Here is a 19,951-nt window from a genome sequence, read left to right on the forward strand (position 1 = left end):
TGCAGTCTCCGCAATCTACAATTTGTACCCTTTTGAATCGACGACCAAGATATATGGATCATCCGAATGCCCAATCCACTTGTTCTATCAACTTAGCCCGGAATAATTCAAGTTCAGCAAGCACAGCACGCGCACCAAGTGACCGAGTAGATGGTATCAAGATTGGTCATCACATGTTCGTACTCATCCGGTGAACGATGGGAACAGCGCTGGGGGGAAGACTGCCCATCTCGGTGACAACCATGTCAACATACTCGGCCGGTGTCACATCGTACATGATGTTCAGAAGCTGCAGGTTGGGGGTATCTCTCCAGTTCTTCAGAGGCGAGTCACCCTGAGAGACGGCATTGGACTCGGAAGGGATGGGGGCGGCAGCAGGTTTACCACCCTTCTTAGGCTCCGGCTGAGAGGCGGCGGCAGGATCGGGCAGATCTGTTACCTGCTGCAACGGCTGGGCCGTCACCAGTTCGTCCGCTTCGGCAATCTCGTTGACCACGATGCTGTCCAGAGCAACCCGGTCTGTGAACTTGACGCTCTCGCAACATACGATGACGGGGACCTCCACGCCGCCTGCACGCTCTTTCGCCGACATGGCGACCAGCGCCGTGCCGACGCGAGAGTACAGCCGGCCATTGCTGGTCATGGCGTGAGCTCCGAGGAACACCTTGGTGGCATCCTTGATGGCATGGCTGGTGCCGTTGATCAGCGAGTACTGGATGTCCAGGCCGGCTTTGGCCAATGTCCGCGCCATGTTCTTGCCTTCAAACAGCGGACGAGAATCGATGATCGATACCCGGAAGTTCTTTCCCTGTTTGTGTGCGGTAAGAAGGGTTTGTTTGACAATTGAGCTGCCCGCATAGGTCACAATCACATCGCCATCTTGGATCTTCTGTGCGGCGCTTTCAGCAATGACCTGGTCCGCAACCGTAATCTTCTCGCGGATGAAGTTGTCAATGAAGTCGCTCAATGACGCCTTGGCACTCGGCTCTGGGATGGACGGATCGATCGAGGAGATGGCCAGCTTCAGCGCACGGATAGCGTTTCCCTGGCTGATCGATAGAGGACGACACGTAGAAAGATAGGTGATTTGATGGGACAGGTGGGTAGTCAAGTGACGAGCCAGAGAGGTGCCCAAGGGGGTTGTGTAGGACTCGATGACCTGGAGAAAGACAAAAGCCAAATTAGCACCCAAACCAGACGACTCCCAAAGAAGGAGTTAAGAAAAGAACATACCCGCTTGAACGCAAGCAACGTTGCAACACACCGCGCACTGCTCCCACAAATCACATAATCCCTCATCTGCAACCCCAAAGCCAACACAGCGGGATGCACCTCCTTCCCAGCCCCGGCAACCGTTGTCCGCCGCTGCTGTCCATACAAGTGCCCGAACACAGCCACGCTCTTATCCTCCTGCTTCTTCTTCTTCTCCGCAGCCCCGCCCGCCTGCCCAGACCCGCGACGCGGCAGATGTTTCGATCCCTTCTGCGCCTGCGCGGCCGCCGAGTCCTTTGCTCCCGCGCCACTGCCACCAGCACCAGGCTGACCCTTCCGGGCAGGGGTACTGGGGCCCTGAGCCGGCGCTGCACCGCCGGTCTGCTCGCGCTCCGCCCTCTCTTTCGCCCTGCGGGCGGTTTTCTCGGCCTTGGCTCGCTTCTTCAGTTCGGCGGGGGAGAGTTTCTCGGCCCCGGCGCCGGCCTGGGCGGTGCCCTCGGTCGAGGACGCGGCCTCTTTCGATTTCGTGGGCTGTTTGGCGGGTTTTGATGCGCCGTTCGCGGCTCCCTTAGGATCGCGGGGCGGTTGTGGTTGTTGTTGCTGGGCTTGCATTTCGGACTTGGGTGGTGGTGCTTGTTTTTGTTTTTGTTGCTGCTGCGCGGGCGCAGATTCTGGTGTTGAAGAGGGAGCAGGCGTCGCCATCATGGCTTGATTCAGTCTAGGGCGATAACGAGGGACGAGAGGGGCATTGGAGACTTTTCTTGGTGGTTGTGGGGGTGAGGAAAGTCCGGCGGATCAAAGCCCAAAGGGAGTTGAGTCAGATGGCTCAAAAGGGTAAAGGCCAAGGCTGGAACTAAGGCGGCCCTAAAATTCAGGCTGCATATGGAATCTAGTGTTGGTTGACTGCAGCATAGGTTCACTGCTATGTACTTCGACTGAATCACCCATTCGAGCAGTATTCTAGAAAAAGTTGTAGTAAAAAAAAAAGAAAAGTACTCATTGGTTCATTATGATCATCTCGTAAACCAATTCATCACACGTGTCGTACTGACATAGTATCATCTCGTCGTTTCTTCAGGCAGCAAAGAATACAATACACAACGCTGCAAACAAGAATAGAACAAAAATCCACCCAACAAATGCTACAAAAATCCATCATCAAAGGCGCATTCCGAGGGTATCAAGGTCAGGCATCGTCCATATTCCCTCCATTAATTCCTTGAGACTGGTCTTGAAAACGCAGAATCAACGTGAACTCCACGAAACTCCAGAGCCCAAAAACTCCAGCATGTTCTTGAACAACAAAAAGGCACCCTGAAATCGTTGCAAAAAGCTGAGCATATTAGCGATTATTTGCTAGGACCTCTTCTAGCGCGCGACGTCGCTTCCGAGTCTCGTGCTTCTGGATGAAGCGGAATCGGTCATGGTCGGAAGCCAGTTTGCGTTTGAAGACGTCCAGATCCACCAGCAAGTCTTCCATGTCCGCCTGCATCTCCTGTGCTTTGATCTGACTGGCCTCGATCCGTATAGTATCATCCTCTTCCCAGATGAGGTCGGGCTCCGGTTCCACATCAGAACTCGGTGATCCAGGGCGGTTTTCTTTATCCCCGTCGGTAGAATTACCGTCTTCTTCTTCCAGGGAGAACAAGCCGCTTCTGCGCTTCTCGATGGTGACTGGAGGAATTGGATTCTTTAAACTGTCCAATGCCAGTTTCAGATGGTTGCGAAGCGCTTCGTTTTCCGTCTGCAGTTGGCGAATCTTGCACTCGCTAACCATCTTTGTCTCCTCCATCAGCCTTTGCATCTTCTCCACCTTCTGCTGATAGACTTCGAGTCGTTCATTCTGAATCTCAGTCTCTCTTCGATTAGCAGTAGCCAGACTGACGCTAAGCTGCAGGGCCCGAATCGTCTCCGCCATTTCTGCGATCTGTTTGTCACGCTCCGCCGCAGAAACATGATCCTGGTTGACCCTGGCACGAGTGCGTATGCGCTTGGCTTGGTCTGCGTAGCGCAGGGTGGAAAGAGTTTCCTCATAGTCCGACGGGGAAATGCACGCAATCATGGCGGTCTTCGAGTTGCCCCCCAAACTATCCTTGAGCAGCCACGTCAGGATTGAGTCCCGATATGGGACCACATCCTTCCCCTTGCGCTTCCCAGAGCGACCGTGTTTGGGATCGGCTAGGGCTGCAATAACCCGGCCCAGGGTGGTGAGCGACTTGTTGATATTAGAGCCCTCTCGGAGTCGTTGGCCCGTGGCCTCGGTGGATTTGGCTCGTTCGGACCCGGCGAGATCTACCAGACGAATTCGTGCTGTACGCTCGGTCGTTTCGTCTGTTGAAAGATCATGGTGCATCTGTTTTAGAGTAATAGTAAAGACGGCGTGCGATCTGGAAGAGGTATCGTTCATTTTTGTACTCGCAACAGTGCGAGACACATCGCCCTTCCGCATATACTTCATCAACTCGGTGAAATTTCTGGCAGTAACCTCCGTCAAATCTTTGACATACGGGCCCTCTGCGGGCGACTCGCGAATGCGGAGATAATGAGGAGGATCTGTTCGGGGGACCAACAGATCACGGACGTGTTCGTTGTAGACCTCAAAATAAGATACACGGACGTTGTAACTGACATCAGGCGACTCGGCATTCTCGATGCGCTGAAACAAGTCCTCGCAAGTCCGAGGAATCAAGCCGGGCTGTTCGGGCGTACCCATCATGGTGTAACTCTTTCCAGAGCCAGTCTGTCCGTACGCGAAGATGCAAGTGTGGTATCCCTCAAAGTTGTGGTCCAGGAACTCCTCACCTAGACAATTGTAGACGTCTTCCTGGTGGGCGTAGTGGTCATCATTAACATCGTGGGACCAGAACGAGTTGTCGAATACAAACGCCTTGTCCTCCAGGATCTTGCCGCGAGCCTGAGACTTTGGTTTTCCTTCATCATCGGGGTGAATTGCGGGCGCTCTCAGCTTGGTCATCTGTGTGTTTGGATCCATCGATATCAAGCATTCGGCATTGCGGTCGGTTTCTGGTGATACGTAACAAGGTTAGCCTGGACTGTTGTTGCATGTTTTCCCTCGGCTGTCGCGTACCTCTAGGTAAGAACTTCCTCACACGAACCACGACGCGAACGTTACCACCGGGGGAAGGACTTGAAACGCCATCGGCGAGTCTATTGGAGACAGCGACGCCTTCTCTGGCGCGAAGGGAGGGAGTCGAAGCTGAGGAACGCAGAGCAGCGGCGGAGGCAGAGGTCGACATGGTGGAGGGAGTGGTAATGCCTGTGCTGGCGGAAGCACCGCACGACGACGAGGAGATTAGAGAGCCAGGCCCAGTGCCGTGGCCGAGATGGTGGTAGAAGCGGGAATCCAACGCCATATCCTGACTGTGTTCCTTCAAAAACTGTGTAAACTGAGTAACGAGCTCGCGTGGCGTTGACGTAGGTGATGGTACATACAGACAATTGGGCCAGCGAAAGAAGGAAAGAAGGCAGCCACTTGCGAATAAAGCAGAATCGAAGAAATAACTTGTTGCAACGAATCAAACACTTTGGTGGTACTTTCCTTTTTCTCAAACAAAGGTTATAAGATTTAAATCAATTCAATGTGACTCCAAAAGCTGAGTCCTTTGACCATCAGGGGTTGTATTTCCCAGTATCGCTGTCTACATGGGGATCAACAGCGATGAACAACTGGCGAAGCTTCTGCGATGGAAATTAAAAGAGAGAAACACGCAGCAACAGCATCAGAGAGGAAAGGGAAGAAAGAGAATGATTCCAGGTCGCAGAGGCGATCGGGACTATGGAATTGAACCCACTGGAGGTGGAATTCCAACGGCGATGAAGCTGAAGGTCTCCAGGCATCGTTTGGATTTTGCCATAAATGGGTTGGTGGGGAGCCTGAGGCACGAGGTCCTGATATGCTGGCGTGGGTTGCCATAGCAATCAGGCTGACATTCCCGAATGTCCATCACTACAGATGCTTATGATAATGTCGATTCCAAGTTAATTGCGCTTCTTTGCAAGATCCTATGCCTTGAGTCAAAATTGTTTGGAAGCCTAATTTTTGAAAGTCTTTCTTTGAGGCCAGGAATGTCACATTTGCAACTACCAACATCTCGAAGGTTTCAACCGCTTTTACAAGCACCAGAATGATGGAGTCTCTACGGCGGTATACTTATGTATTAACATTATTTCGCGGCCTCAAAACATGAGACGAGGCAACTATACTGTCCTGCAAGAGTGACGCGAAATATGGGTCACTTTGGATAGGTACACACGATTCTCATTTTCCGATCCCGAACCAGTCACTTCAGGTGACCAGAATATTCAATCTCACGATCCCCAACCTATTTTGCGAAGTACGAAGTGTCTGCAGTGGCAGCGACATAGTCATCAGCCTCATCATTTCCAGGACGGTGGTCCTTCATCTTCCGATAGTCGGTGTATGAGTGGTCAGGCACTGGGTTTCCATCCCGATCCATCGAGGTCTCGAACTGCTCCACTGGCGTCCAGTCCTCGCCTTGAACTCTTGATTTGTTGGCACGCGATGCAGCCTCGTCTTGCATCCGACCTACCGCTTTGCGGTCCTGGGTGGTCTGGTTGCGTAGACGACGGGTCTGATCGTCTTTTTCGGGGAAACGCATGGAGGTGTCAGTTTTCGATGCCGGCATTTTGATGGATTGATCTGATCTAAGGTATCAGCAAGGTCCTAACGATGCGCGGTTTGGTCTTTTTCTGAGCACACTCGGCTCAAGACTACGCGAGAGCTTACCAAATTTGAACAGGATATTTTGAATATAATTGTGAATTTGAATGACTTTGTTGATTATTCAGTGTGAGTTGGACCTAAAGGAGGGACACTGACTTGCACTCTATATATCATAGGAAGTCCCCTCGAGGAGTGGCGTTAATGACACGACGATGACGCCGACACTCAGCAGCAACAGCCTCTCCGCACAAAAGATATCATCTGTGGCCATTGCTTTGGAGCGGGTCATTGTGCCACTGATTCTTCGATATTCTGGAACGGGAGGTGATATCATGGAGTCCATGAGGTCGTCCCGCCTCTTCGGTCCAGATATGAAATCGGGACTGTTGATGCTTTCCTCGATGGAGAATGATCGTGGAGTGATCCGAACAGACCTTTCTCTGTAAACACAGACCACAGTACTTAGCGCGGAATGATCTAAAGAATCTGCAAGCAGCAGGCCTAGGCTTTCCTCACTGATGATACTCCAGTGAAGTACTCTTGGCGCCATTTTGATAAGTTCGTCAGGTCCATTGTCATATGCCCGGAAGGTTTGGCTTCTAACGTGGTTGCTGCCTGGATGCCTGAGACTCATGAAGTCATTCATTGTGATCATTGCAACCAAGTCTCCAGCACAAACTGATCTCTTTTCTTTCTTATTGATCTATCTAAACAGGATGCTCTAAATCAAAGTATACATTCTCAGCGATTTCTATAGACCTGAGCTATGTTCAGCCCTATGATGCGGGGACGTGGGCCTTATCCACAGGCTTATTCTCTGAGAAGTCCATATCTATTAGTATTATCTAGTCCATACTCCAGACTCCATACAAATTTCATTTTAATCACCTCTAGCCTCGGCTCACTCTCACTAATCATTACTCATCTTCCTAACACGAACGCGTTACAATGACAAATGAAATTGATCAATTGGCATGGCAGATTTCGCAATCAGGGCAGAAACACGAGGCCATTCCTGAATAGCTTCTTAGGCAGCGAGCATCCTGCCAAACTCGTCATAGCTGCAGGACCGGACTAGTAGTAATCCGTATCACAATTCACAGTTGTAGTTTAGTCCATCCAGGTGCCAGTCGGATATTATCCGTGCCTGCTATCTTCCTTTCTCCTGCATGTTGGCTGCAGTGCAAAAATTCTGCACTCGGAGGATTAGGGATTTTGTCCGGTGTGCTGGGCCTGCTGGTTATATAGTAGCAGCCTAGCAGGGCTGACAATCGTTTCACTCTTTTGCAACCTTGTTTTATTTGATTTTTTTGTTTAATCTGTCTGGTTTTTTCTTTTTTTTTTTTTCGTTCCCGAAGCAAATAACCAACACAATGGCTGATAAACCCGGCGACGCGCCTGATCTGGAAGCCCGCGCTGCGCTGGAGACGACGCCGCCGCAGCAGCAGCAGCGCTCGCGCCTGACCTTTGCACAGCGCTGGGCACAACCCGTGGACGTCAAACATGCCGACCTGATCTGTCTCCTCCTGTGTCTGACCACGGGCCTCTGCGACAGCAGCGCCTACAATGCCTGGTCGTGTTTCCTGGCCATGCAAACGGGTATGGACTTCCTTGACTCACCTTCCTCTTGGCCCCCCCCCCGACCCCGCACCCCACTGCATCAGCAAGAAACAATTAAAAAGTACTTCCTCCATATTAACCCAAGGCCACGCAGGAAACACCGTCTTCCTGGGCCTGGGCGCCTCCGGCCAACCCACCTCCAAACCCTGGGGCTGGCTCAAATCCCTCACCTCGATCGCATCCTTCTTCGTCGGCGCGCTGGTCTTCGCGACCGCCACGCGGCACGCGGGCGCCCGCCGGCGCGGCACCCTCTTCTCCTCCTTCATGGTGCAGACGGTGCTCATTGTGATCGCGGTGGCGCTCATCGAGGCGGGCCTGATCCCGCACACGAGCGAGGACGCCAGCCTGACGGGCGGGCGGCTCTTCCTCGAGCTTATCCCGATTGCGCTGCTGGCGTTCCAGTCGGCCGGGTCGATTGCGTCGAGCCGCGCGCTGGGGTATAATGAGATCCCGACGGTGGTGCTGACGAGTGTGTATTTTGATGTGGCGTCGGATCCGAAGCTGGGGGAGGCGCCGACGGGGAATGCGAAGCGGAATCGCCGCGTCGGGGGAGTGGTGTCTTTGCTGGTTGGGGCGATTGTGGGCGGGTGGTTGAGTCGGAGTAGTGGTGGGATGCAGTCGGCGTTGTGGATGGCGGCTGGGTTCAAGTTTGTGATTGGGGTTGGGTGGTTGTTTTGGAGGGCGGAGAGGAAGTAATCGTTTTGTAGCCTGTTGTATATAAGGGAGTTGTAGATACTTAAATACTAGACATAGAGGTAGAGTTCTATATTACTAGGGTGAGATATATAGCTTACCCTTGATTGACCATGCATCCCATCCTTATACATACTAGGTTATAGTTATAGCAAGGTTAGCCCACACAGTATAACCTGTCTTTATAAGCCCACCTCCCTCTTCTGTATCTCAGAGATCATATACCCAGTAGTCAGTCCTACCCACTAGGTACACTACCTAGTACCACAGTATACAAAAGGCCAAATACCCCGCCCATACCAACCGCCAACCAACCGCCAACCAACAAAGTATGTACTCTGTATGTACTATGTAGACTGAGCCGACCTGCATGGCACGCCCTGCACCCTCCCACCATTCACCATTCATTTACTACTCCGTGGATCACCCACTCCCCAAGCCCAGCCTGGTAGTAGTTAGTCCAGCCCTAAAGCATGCAGCCTCAGCACACAGCATGCATCTGCATCTGCATCATGCAGGGCGGCCAACAATCCAACCTACCCTACCCTACCCTACCCTACCCTACTCTAACCTGTGACCTGACCAGTAGGCAACTACCCAGCAACCACTGCAGCAGCCAGTAATCAGTAATCAGTACTCCGTACACTGTACCGCTAATGCAATAAGATGTACGGAGTAGAGTAGAGTAGAAAGTGATACTTGCAGTGCCGCCCCCCCTCCCTCTTCACAAGTCATAAGTCACAACCCCATCACTGGCTGAGTCGCTAGTCGACGCTACTCGCTAGGGGTGTTCGATAGTGGGTTCAACCACCAACGTCCATGAGATTAGTGTGGACTGTGGACTGTGGACTGTGGACTGTGTGGTAGATAAATCTCCGTGTTTGATTCTGCAGCTACGGCCGTGTCACATGGAGGGCGCATGAACCGCGTCAGATGATGTCAGAGAGATACCATACCCTAGGTACCTAGCTAGCTAGCTTGAGGGGGAGGGGTAAGAATACTACTACGAGTCTACGACGCGAGGTACTCCGTAGTGACCGAGTTAACTACCTAGTACCTAGCTTAGCTGAGCTCCTACGAGGGGTAAAGATACGAGGGAAAAAGACAGTGATAGTAGTGAGAAAGTAGGTAAGGGTAGGTAAAATTCAAGTCTATCGGTACGATGGTAGTTGGTGTCTATAACGCTGGTCTTGGAACTGCACGAAACACACAAAAACAAAGGAAAAGATCAAGACAGCCGCGCTGGGAACGAACGAATGCAAACCAACCGTGCCCGAGACAGAAAGAGAGAGAGAGGAAAAAAGTCCGCAAAATGGTATCATCGAAGGATAAGAAGAGGTAGAAAATAGAAAACGGGCTCAAACCTGCATACGCAGTGAAACAAATGCAAACGACTCCCGCGCCGGAACACGAGCAAAACCCCCCGTCCCAAAAGAATGGAGTCGATGACAAGAAAAGCCCAGAAACCGGTGAGATGATTCGCGCTGATAGCGAAGAAAGGCCGCGCCGTCTGTATGTCCGCTGGTAGAGTATCTCAGAAGAATCGCGCAAACGAGCAAATCCAGTGCAACCCAAACGCGCTCAAAATGCATCCGACAAAGTCGAAGAGAGATTAAAACATGGTCGCCTGGCGAAAGGGGAGAGTCCAAACCCAAAAAGAAGAACAAAGGCCGACCGTTCGTCCGGGAGCGTCGTCCATATCTCGACGCTGATTATTGAACGAATAGAGAAACAGGATCGATAAGAAGTCAAGAAAAAAAAACCAAGAACTTTTTGTAGACCATCCCAGGATAAACCAAAGGAAATGAAGAAAAAAAAAAAGAAAATCGCCTCCCGTCTTTCGGCTACCGACCTAGGCAGCAGATGGTTTGCGTAGAATCTCCTCGCAGTTGGCGTCAAACCGCATGTTCCATACACGGATGCTGTTCATCAGCTTCTCCGTGTTCTCCAGCTCGCGGTCACGCCCGAAGATGGACTCGACGAACTCGCAGCCGGCATTGCGCCCCATCGACACGGGGCCTTTGCCACCGTTTTCGCGCTTGGCGGCCTTCCACATGAACTGTTCACAGGTGCGCAGCAGTTTCTTGAATCGCGACCACAGGCGCTCGCCACTCTCCAGGAAATCCGCCACGACCTCCTGCGCCTCGGACCGCTTGATGCGATCCAAGCACTCGTCTGCGCGCTTCACTTTGCCCGCCAACTTGATGAGCAGCAACCATAGGTCGCCAGCGACGTCGGCCATCGGGGTTGAGGCGCCGTGGTGGAACACAGTCCAGTCGTAGATCCACTTGCCCAGCGAATTCGCATCGAACACGCTTCCGAGCAGGATGATGGGCGTCTCGGTGGGGTCCCAGTTCTTGATTGAATAGCCCGCCGGAATCCCCTCGCGCGCGGCGTCCTCCTCGGTCGCCTTGGGGGCGGGCTTCGCGGTGGCAGCCGGCTTGGGCTTGGATGGCGTGCGGGTGGAGGTGGACTGGCGACGCGCCCGGGAGCGCTTGGGGGAATCTTGGTCGTCGTACGCAGGGGCCTGATGAGGAGAAGAATATTGATCAGTGGGTGGCTTTGCCTTGCGCTGAGACGAAGACGGAGGGCGACGAGAAGGCTGGCCGTAGCTGTCCCGCTTGGGTGTAGCGGGCGGGCGCTCGGTTCGGTCATCCAACACATCGTCTACCACATCCACAAAGATGGAGGAGCGTTTCGGCTGCGCCGATGGATGCGGTATCTCGTAGTGATAATAACCCCCAGACGAATAACCGGTGTGGCCGGCCGCCGTGGACATGGCCCGGCGACGACCACACGAGGGATAGCCACCAGAGAAAGCACTTACAGGATCGTGCTTGCGCGGCGGCGTTCCATATTCGGGCATCGTTTCATAGAAGCTCTGTCCGTACCCGGAGTGCCATGCGCCCGTCTCCTTGGGGGCGGCGTAGCTGGCTTTGCGGTTGTGGCGCTTCGAGGGGCCGCGAGGAGACCCAAAGGGACTCGCGAACTGGGTCGCATAGTAGGCATAGTGAGGAGAGGTCGGGGGAGAGTTCATGTAATCGAACGAGGCCCACCCGGGTGGTGGTGTAGCGTAGTGATACATTATCGACCGAGCATGGGCAACACCGCAGCTGTAAACAGAATTTGATAGAGAGAAAAAAAAACGGGAAGCAGGGGGCGTAAGGGGGGGAGAGGGTATATATTTCCCGCAAGCAAGAAGTTCAAACAGACCAGAAAACACTTGCTATCAGACGAGAGAAAAAAAAACTGGCTCAGAAACAGGAACAACCCAGAAGAGTAATATTATACAGGATATCGTTTCGAAGCAAGCCGATCGACGCCGGATAAACCGAGATAAACGAAAACCACACACACACACAAGACTCCAAGATGGATGAGAACCGTCACCGTGGTACGGTATGCAGGGGAGAGGGAGGTTGAGATTGTGTTGTCTGGAAGGGCATTTGAGCGTTGTCGGTCGACCGAGGTGGCTGCGTTGAAGCGGGATCAAGTATACGTTTTTTTTGGGGGGCGAATTGGTGTGTCAGTACTAGACACTAGGAGTAGTAGTAGTAGTTACTCAGTTCCTGGGACCCAGCTGGAAAACAAAAAAGTTCCCCTTCTTGGCAGCTAATGCAGAATAAAAGCCAGCTGCCGTCAAGATACGGAAAATATCTTGCTCGCGAGAACAAGATAGATATAGACAGATGGTGAGAAAGTGATGGAATTTGGGAACCCACAAAAGGGTGGTTTGTTTGGAAGAGTCGCAGTGTGTGCGCCCGGGGGAGGGAGGGAATCGAAGGGGTTTTGTACGAGTTTCAGTTTTGGGGGGAACAAGGACAGGTTAACTAACAAGGAATCAAGGCATAGCAGGTCGTGGCATTAAGCTGGAGCAGTGGGGCGGTATGGTTGATACTGGCGGTTTACACTACCTGTTATTGGTGGCTGTAATTATCAGTGGATTCAAGAGAATTCACAATTGGGCGAATTCCTGAACCATTTCAGGCCCAACCAGTAAGATTAGAAAGATGCTCATTCAAAAGGGGGGGGGGACTGGTTCACTCGACCTGCGAAGGACTTGCCAATTAAAATGCTTGAAGAGGGCAAGAATAGCAGAGAGAGGAGAGACTAGGTAGTTACGATGCTTTTATATCCTGGTTGGGAGGGTGAAGTTCAAGCTGGTTGATCTTTATGATTGAAGAGAAGAAAATAGAGTCATGAGCTCAACAAGCATAGTCATTATATGCTAGATCGAGTCATCTCAGTAGGAGGTGCCTGTCGACCTAGAAGGATGGTTGGGCATCGTATAGCGTATGGCAGTGTGAGTCTGACGGGTCAAATGCCCGCCTGTTTCAACAAAGAACAACCCAAGAATCAAGGCACTCCTAGATATCCACAAGGTATCTTTGTTTACTTGATAAGAGTCAAGTCTGTGTATGGGTTGACTCATAGCAGCGATATGCGTTCGAACACCATCTCCTCCATAGTCCACAGAGCATGGGGCAATATCAAGTTGCCATCCTGCTGAGAGCGTAGATATACACTGGAGCCTGGAGCCCGGAGCGATCAAACAACAAGGTCCTAACCATGGTTACTATGACTCAGTGAGAACATTGCCACTGTGGCTGAGCCATTATATTCCATCCAAGAACATCATCCTATGGATGCTGGTTGATCACAAGCTGAAGGCTTGAATCTTTTAATTCTATAGATAGACGGCCTCCTGGAAGATCGTGGCGAGGGGATTGCATCCACACGCAAGAGCGGTTACACATCGACAGAGCCATGAAGAAGACACTCAGCCTTCCGTGGGGATACGTCGCACCAGCCCATGTGCAGTGCGACAGGCTGTATCTAGTCTGATTGATGTTTATATAGTATATAGTATATAGTATTTGACTCCGGGAATCGCGTCGACTGTTCCACGGATACAGGGCGGGATACTCCCGTCACCATCCATGGTAAGCCATCTATCACTCGATTGACTAGCAGTAGACGCCATGGTACTTGGACGACATGTGAAGATGGCATTATTATTATTATTATTATTATTATTATTGAAAATCCAGGGTGAACAGGCTCCAAATCCAAAAGAAAGGTAAATTGGGTGATTTGATTGGGCTGCAGAGGGTTAATGGGTGTTACCGCTGTGACCTGCTGGGCAGCAACCCAGCAAGCAGATGGGCAGACCGCAAGTTCATTTCTTAGAGGGGAAAGTAAGAACAGCAGAATAAAAAAACTCTAAACTCCTTGAGAAAATCTCGCTTGCTCAGGATTTCGTCAGGAAAGAGTTAGAACTTAGAACAGTCTGGTTGGTGGCAGACTGTTGGATCGTACATGTCTAATGTGAGTCCCATATGGATTTGCATATTGTCCATGTCGCACTTGCAGGAGATGATTATAGGCCACGCACTCTCTACCATGATGATTAATTGCGTATTGGAATCAGCTTACTATTTGACAGTAAGCGACAACCAATCCCGACAGTCATCTTTAATTTTTCTAGAAGACGTGCTTACGCCCACCGGGGCTTCGTAGGATGCATACCCCAAGTCCAAGTCAAAAAAGAACAGAATCCCACAGTCCCACTATTGAGCTTCCATCCCAGCCTTCTACTCGCCTCGCCCAATCGAAGCTCGGTTTCTATAAATCTCTCATCACGGAGTGGTTGGATCAGTCATTAGATATCATTTCCATTTTTTTGCGACTTCAGACCGGGCCAGGCCTAGACTACTGTCTAGTGTCTACAGACTACAGTACTTCGATATCAGTTATTAACTTACGTAGTACTAATATTACACTTTGATCTCCCAGGGGTCTTTTCAATGTCGCACAGGGCGTTCTATCTAAATAGTTTCCAGCCGAGTTGATTACCCCGAGTCGCAAATAATGCGCAATGCCCTCATCTTACGCCGTATCTATCCCCCCCCGTACGGAGTCCTTAGAATGATAATGATGACAAGATAGATAGTCTAGTACCAATTTATGAATAGGTAGTGATCATCCTCGTTGAGTCAGTCAAGACCAATGACCACTAAGAAGTACACTGTAATAGCCCTGTCCTTGTAGCGTCGGCGTCAACGGCTCCGGTGCATGAATCCTTATTCCTTACTTACTAGAGAAGTTCCCTCGACTTCCCCGTCGTTAGTGCACGCCCTCACCCCGTAAGACAGACGTAGGCGACAAATTAAGCCCTTAGCGACATCTCGGAGTTTATCTGTGTGTGATACTGTGATAGCTAGCTAGAACTGTAGATAGACTAAGACGACCCCCCAAAGTACCATGCATTAGTTAGTTGCAGAGGTGGTGAGAACTGGTCTTCAGAGAGTTCATGCCTGTGTACTCTGTACTCCGTATGTACACAGTACATACAATTGGTACATACCTACTTCGTAGACATTCAAGAACTTCAAGGGCTTGAAAATGTGTGTTCACACTGGTCTTTGGTTGATCGCTGGATTCTCTCCGAGCAGCTCTCGAAATACGACAAGACAGAGAATCAAAAAAGCCCATGAGCAGAATTTTCACTCCCCCCTTGCTCCATCAGAGACAATCCATCAGAAATACCTCAGATTATCTCTCAATCCGGAGGATTATTCTTGATTTTGATTGATTAATATTTGGAATCGTTTTAATATCTGCCCGTGGCTTGTGGGTAAGATCAGAATTAATGAAATGCAGTCTTCTTTTTTTTTTTTTTTTTTTTTTTTTTTTTTTTTTTGTTACTGCTTATTTGACTCCAGCCCTCTTCCGTACTCCGTATGTGCACGGCCTGCTGGCATTCAAGTCGGTACTCCGTAAGAATGGTAAAACCTCTCTGCGAAACCTGCTTCTGCTTACTTGATCTCCTAGAAGCCCTACATACCATATCCTCACTCGGATGGGGATTTCCGCACATTCACACGAGATGGGGAATCCATGCTTTTACTGCTCGAATATGTGAGCCTAACTCCATACCAAGATCAAGCGTTGATACTCAGTGGTGTACACTGTAGTCTGTACAGTCAACAGTCAACAGTCAAACAGGCTGGGCTGTGATTATGGCTGTAACTGTCAGCGCGCCTGGAATGATAAACTCCGTTCTCAGTTGGTATGTAGGTAAACCCATGCCTGTATCCCTGTAGTTAAGTCATACTTACAGAGGACATACAGAGTACTCCGTACATAGTAGTAAATGTCTCGGCATGTTCCAGTTCGTGACTCATGTAATCTACTGTGTAGGGCTCTGGGGGCAGCCCTTGCCCTATGCCCTATTCAGGATCAGGATCATGCTCGCGTAGGTAGATACATAGATAGTGTAGATACTTGATAGGATGTGATATCATACTGGAGTGGACTTGACGCTTGACAGCGCATCGTCGCAATATATATATATATATATGAAAAAATAACAGTCCGTAGCCACAGCAACTCCTCCTCTCTTGTCTGTACTCTGTAGTGATTGTACTACGTACTATGTAGATACCTACTACTCTGTAGAGGAGACTGCAGACTGGAACTGCCCCGCAGACATCCACAGAGTGGAGGTCCGGTTCTACTCTGTAGTCTGTACAGAAGTATCGATGGATATATCAATCTACCTGCCGTTATCTTTCTGGGTAGAGATCCGCTATACTGTGTACGGACGGAGTACACTTCTTCGAGATTGCTCTGCTGGAAGTACAGCAGCAGTGACGTGTAGGATCCATCGATCCATCCCCCCAGCATAAATAGTAGGTTATTCACGCCCTATCTCCACGAACAGAGCCAGTCAGGATCGCTGAACCACCGACCAATGGGCTCGAGTACCAAGTACCAAGTACCAAGTGCCAAGTGCCAAGTGCCAAGTGCCAAGTGCCAAATACCGACTGTGAGGATACGGGTATACTATCTAGCTACTACTAGGTATTGAGTTCTGCTGGGCTGCGTTGCATAAGGCATCAAGAAAAAATCCGCTCCCGACTCCCTGACCCCGCAGACGATCCCATAGAGTCGGGGCAATGGGAGGCTGACAGCTGGCTGGGCTTTATTTTCTGGAATATCATTACGGAGTACCTAGACTAGACGACGAGTAGGCTAAGGGTGGGAGTAGATTTAGCTCGGGTTGCTTTATTTGAGTTTTACGGGTGCGATGTATCGAGGGTGTGAGTGGGTTGGTTTCTGAGATCATCGCTTGTTAGCGGGCTGATTTGGCTATATGCGTCTGACTCGGATCTTCATGGGGATAGTTGATAACTAATATACAAGATATGCTGCGCAGGCGGGGGCACTAACAACCTCATCGCTCTCCCCTGCACAGCATGCACACTTGCAGACGCCTCTTCCGACTCTCATGCATCGCATCCATCGCATCGCGTCATTTGGATTGATCACAGACGACGCTGCTGTGTCCGCAGCATGGCGATCAGACATACATGCGTACCAGCACACACTCGCTGACCATGCCCGGGAATCCGAGGTGCGTCTGCCGGGGCAGCAATAGCTGCGCCACCGGCTTTTCCAGATGATCCTCGAAGGGTGGAAGAAGATTTCGCGCGGCCCTGGCGCATCTTTCGGATGCGAGACGAAAATGAGGAAGCTGCGGCGATATCGATGCCGCCGCCCAAGATGCACAGCTGCGCGGCTTGGCCCCGCGCCACGGCTATATGTACATACTTTTCAGCCTTACATGAGACTTGTCATAGAGCGATGGGCTCATGTGATCATCGAACCCCGCCTGCGCCATGTCGAGGGCCATGCTGGATAAACCGAGTGTCAGACTGAAGCCCAAGAACGTATCGAACCCTCATTGCTTCGCAGGGATTTGGAAGGCGTGGGATAGTGGATAGAAGGGTGCTGTCAACTAACATGACGATATTGGGCGAGACGAGCATCCATAAGCCATATCCTTTCCTGTCAAAGCATCGGGTAGTGCCCTATCCTGCTAGCGGGCGCAGGACCCAAAATCGATCGAGGTGGGATGGCCGAGTTGCGCGAAAGCAGATCATTGGCGAGAATGATCAGCAGTGAGCGACTGATCCGCAGGGTCCAATATGTGTCAAATCCAGTCTCAATCTCCTTGCTTCGAGATGGCAATCAATCGCCATGTGTTTCGAGGGTCTTGGCCATGATTTCATGCGAGAAAAGCCGATGTCGAAGGTGTCGCAGCCGGGGATGTTGCCAGATAGTCCTGCTGGACAAGTCAAGATCGCAGTTTTGAAGATACCTCCGATCTGCCAGGCATAAATCAAGACATCAAACATTTAACTTGTTGATCTGGATATTCGTGGTCGTGGATACATCAATTCATATCAACACATCTTTTCTGTCACACCCACGTCTCCAATCATAATCATTTCGCGCATCAATGCCGATCTACTATACCACAGGTCGCATATGGGTTAACGGCTGGGGCATGTCAAACCACCATGTACTCCCCCTCTGCGCGCTTGGCTTGCATCAACTCATGCCAGCGAAATCCCTGCCCTTGGGGCCCAGCCGCTGACATGTCATAACCATCAAGTTGTGAGACACCATATGGTGTACCTTCATTGTGGGAATTCTGTGCCCAAATCTTCTCTAGCAACTCGAGACAGGACAGATTGTTGAAGAATCCAGAGTCCTTGGAGATATCTTTGCAGCGCTGACGAATCGTGTGACGGTGGGTCTCCAGTACACACTCAGAGCCCGTGATGAAAAGTGGCCAGAGTAGATACACATCCGACTTGACCAGCGAGATATGGTGCATGGCACGCTGTACCAGGTGTTGGATGCGAGAGTGGCCAGATGACAGATCAGGATATGCGAGTCGTTCACTGTAGAGTATTGCCGAGTGGCGAAAGCATTCCGAAATGTGGTAGACATCCTCCACGTTCTGTGGCGCGACGACATACTGCGCTGACGGCGAAGACGGGGGAGACATGTAAGGGAGACGGGGAAAAGTCGATTGTACTGGATCGCTCAGGGAGGTTGATTCCCAACGTTGCGGTGCCATCCGCCACGCTTCTAATTGTTGCCGGAGGCCGAACCATTCATCCCAGAAAGCGGGAGACAGAGGTCGTTCGCTTCGATCAGTGGGTCGTATAGTAACTGGAATTGGGTAATTATGATTGCTGCCCATCCCAGGAACGTCCAGTGTCGGCACGCCGTGGACTATGGGTGGTGGTAGAGATACCGTCGGAACAAAGATATCCGGAAGAGCTGGCGTGCTGACCTCTTGCTCCTGGCTCAGAAGATTCAAGCGACCCAACTGCGCGATATACTTGAAAAGGTTGGCGTCGCAACCGGTCAGGTTCTCGAGACTCCATTCGCTATCAGATAACGCAGCAATCTCCAGACATGGCCCGCGCAGCTGTATCTCACGATCATTTGTGGTCGCAGCCATCGTGTCGTACCAGGCAAATACGCGAATGAACCATTTCAACTCATCAGACAAGATTCGAGAACCGCGCATTCGGAGCGCCAACAGCTTGGTTACCCCTGCGAGCTGTGTTTTGAACTGGGTCACCCCCGTATCGCAGGCATGAAAGAGACAGAGAATGAATAGAGTCGCTAGGACCGAATCTGATAACCGTCGACGTGGATCGGCCAGTTCCATATTCAATGCTTTGACCGCCAAGCCTCGATGATACTGTTCCTCACGAGCGAACCCTTCTGGAGTCAGAGCGTCGTGGCCATCTGAGCAAGCCCCTTCCGTCAAGGCTCGATGTGCCAGGGAAGACATGCGCGAGGGAAGGGTCCGATCTGTTGGCATGGTCTTGCTCTCTCTTCGTTGACGCAGATTGCTCGTGGCTAGTGTTGCAATCGCCTCCTGGAGCGACTCGCTATCCTGCGCTAATCGTAGAATATGAATGCGAAAGGGGTTCGTCGGGCTATCGAAGGCCACGATGACAGGCGCGATCACTTCAGCATAGTAGCTAATCAAGAATCGCAGGCGAGGGGTCCGTCCTACTGATCTCGCCAGGAGCATCTGAGAAAACGAGGGTGAATGACGGGCAATGGACCGAGGTTTCCTTGAGCCTGATTGTGTCTTGTGTCTGTCAGGTTCTTCTGTATCATGCGTTATGGACAAATTACGGGCGGGTAGTGTCTGCCATTGCTCTGTTGCGGACGTCAAAGCCGGGTTTGGCCGAGTGCCGATTGCCCAAACATCTTTCTGCGTATGCGGTGGGGGGGAGGGACTCGCAGACACGGTGAATTTCGACTGTGCATGCCAGGCATTTGTGTCAATCGTACGGCCAGCTTGATCTATTGGTATCGGATTTGGTTTCGGAGGAGGTTCCAAGGCTGGCAAACGGGCACCGGCCTGGCCTGCAATACCAGCAGTAGCAACGGGAGAAGAAATAGCAAATGTATAGGTGGTTGGTGACACGGTCGCTTCTGCCGCCTGTGCCGCTTGGGACAGTTCTCTCTCGTTCACTGGCGAAGGAGCAGAAGTATCCGGCTTCGCAGCGGGTTGTGCCCCAGTGACAGGGAGAGACAATCCCCGAAACTTCCCTCGACTAGCAACACCGACCCCCCACGTCAACATTGTCTTGTATCCCGAACAATCGCGTCCCCGGTCCAGACATTGCGAGCAATATGGGCGTCGTCGGTCGCACGACGATCCCTCCCGAGCACAAGTAAAACAGTCATCCGGTGCACCACTGACGACCGTTCTCTTTCGTCGTTTTCGGGGAGCAGGGGTCGAGGTTGGCGGCGACTTGCGGATGGGCGGTTTGCTGGCTGGCTCCATCCCCGCGAGTCACGGATCAGAAATCGGAGATGATCATGAATGTTGAG

The 19,951-nt window shown here is 51.4% G+C and overlaps 6 protein-coding genes across 6 annotated transcripts, besides 10 other annotated features; 1 reads left to right on the plus strand and 5 right to left on the minus strand.

Moving 5' to 3' along the window:
• Positions 1–169: 169 nt before the first annotated feature.
• Positions 170–1,914, minus strand: ACLA_016020 (translation initiation factor eIF2B subunit delta; the record flags this gene model as incomplete). Its single annotated transcript, XM_001274581.1, has 2 exons — positions 170–1,159; positions 1,234–1,914. The coding sequence occupies 2 exons, from the start codon at positions 1,912–1,914 to the stop codon at positions 170–172; spliced, it is 1,671 nt and encodes a 556-aa protein (XP_001274582.1).
• Positions 1,915–2,554: 640 nt separating this feature from the next.
• On the minus strand, positions 2,555–4,586 carry ACLA_016030 (kinesin-3 family protein uncB; the record flags this gene model as incomplete). Its single annotated transcript, XM_001274582.1, has 2 exons — positions 2,555–4,236; positions 4,301–4,586. 2 exons carry the CDS (start codon positions 4,584–4,586, stop codon positions 2,555–2,557), a joined length of 1,968 nt encoding a protein of 655 aa, XP_001274583.1.
• A 969-nt stretch (positions 4,587–5,555) lies between these two features.
• ACLA_016040 (uncharacterized protein) lies at positions 5,556–5,879 on the minus strand (the record flags this gene model as incomplete). Its single annotated transcript, XM_001274583.1, has 1 exon — positions 5,556–5,879. One exon carries the CDS (start codon positions 5,877–5,879, stop codon positions 5,556–5,558), a length of 324 nt encoding a protein of 107 aa, XP_001274584.1.
• A 1,411-nt stretch (positions 5,880–7,290) lies between these two features.
• ACLA_016050 (YoaK family protein) lies at positions 7,291–8,233 on the plus strand (the record flags this gene model as incomplete). Its single annotated transcript, XM_001274584.1, has 2 exons — positions 7,291–7,516; positions 7,632–8,233. The coding sequence occupies 2 exons, from the start codon at positions 7,291–7,293 to the stop codon at positions 8,231–8,233; spliced, it is 828 nt and encodes a 275-aa protein (XP_001274585.1).
• A 295-nt stretch (positions 8,234–8,528) lies between these two features.
• Positions 8,529–8,555: a microsatellite.
• A 210-nt stretch (positions 8,556–8,765) lies between these two features.
• Positions 8,766–8,794: a microsatellite.
• Positions 8,766–8,803: a microsatellite.
• A 256-nt stretch (positions 8,804–9,059) lies between these two features.
• Positions 9,060–9,090: a microsatellite.
• A 992-nt stretch (positions 9,091–10,082) lies between these two features.
• On the minus strand, positions 10,083–11,315 carry ACLA_016060 (uncharacterized protein; the record flags this gene model as incomplete). The annotated part of the gene is made up of 1 exon (XM_001274585.1): positions 10,083–11,315. The coding sequence occupies one exon, from the start codon at positions 11,313–11,315 to the stop codon at positions 10,083–10,085; it is 1,233 nt and encodes a 410-aa protein (XP_001274586.1).
• A 1,926-nt stretch (positions 11,316–13,241) lies between these two features.
• Positions 13,242–13,270: a microsatellite.
• Positions 13,242–13,271: a microsatellite.
• Positions 13,272–14,895: 1,624 nt separating this feature from the next.
• Positions 14,896–14,933: a microsatellite.
• Positions 14,899–14,932: a microsatellite.
• A 1,062-nt stretch (positions 14,934–15,995) lies between the features above and the next one.
• Positions 15,996–16,056: a microsatellite.
• Positions 16,000–16,051: a microsatellite.
• A 1,532-nt stretch (positions 16,057–17,588) lies between the features above and the next one.
• Positions 17,589–19,904, minus strand: ACLA_016070 (Zn(II)2Cys6 transcription factor; the record flags this gene model as incomplete). Its single annotated transcript, XM_001274586.1, has 1 exon — positions 17,589–19,904. One exon carries the CDS (start codon positions 19,902–19,904, stop codon positions 17,589–17,591), a length of 2,316 nt encoding a protein of 771 aa, XP_001274587.1.
• Between the last annotated feature and the right edge of the window lie 47 nt (positions 19,905–19,951).

The sequence above is a fragment of the Aspergillus clavatus genome, genomic scaffold (assembly GCF_000002715.2).
Source record: "Aspergillus clavatus NRRL 1 1099423829795 genomic scaffold, whole genome shotgun sequence".
NCBI lineage: Eukaryota > Fungi > Ascomycota > Eurotiomycetes > Eurotiales > Aspergillaceae > Aspergillus > Aspergillus clavatus.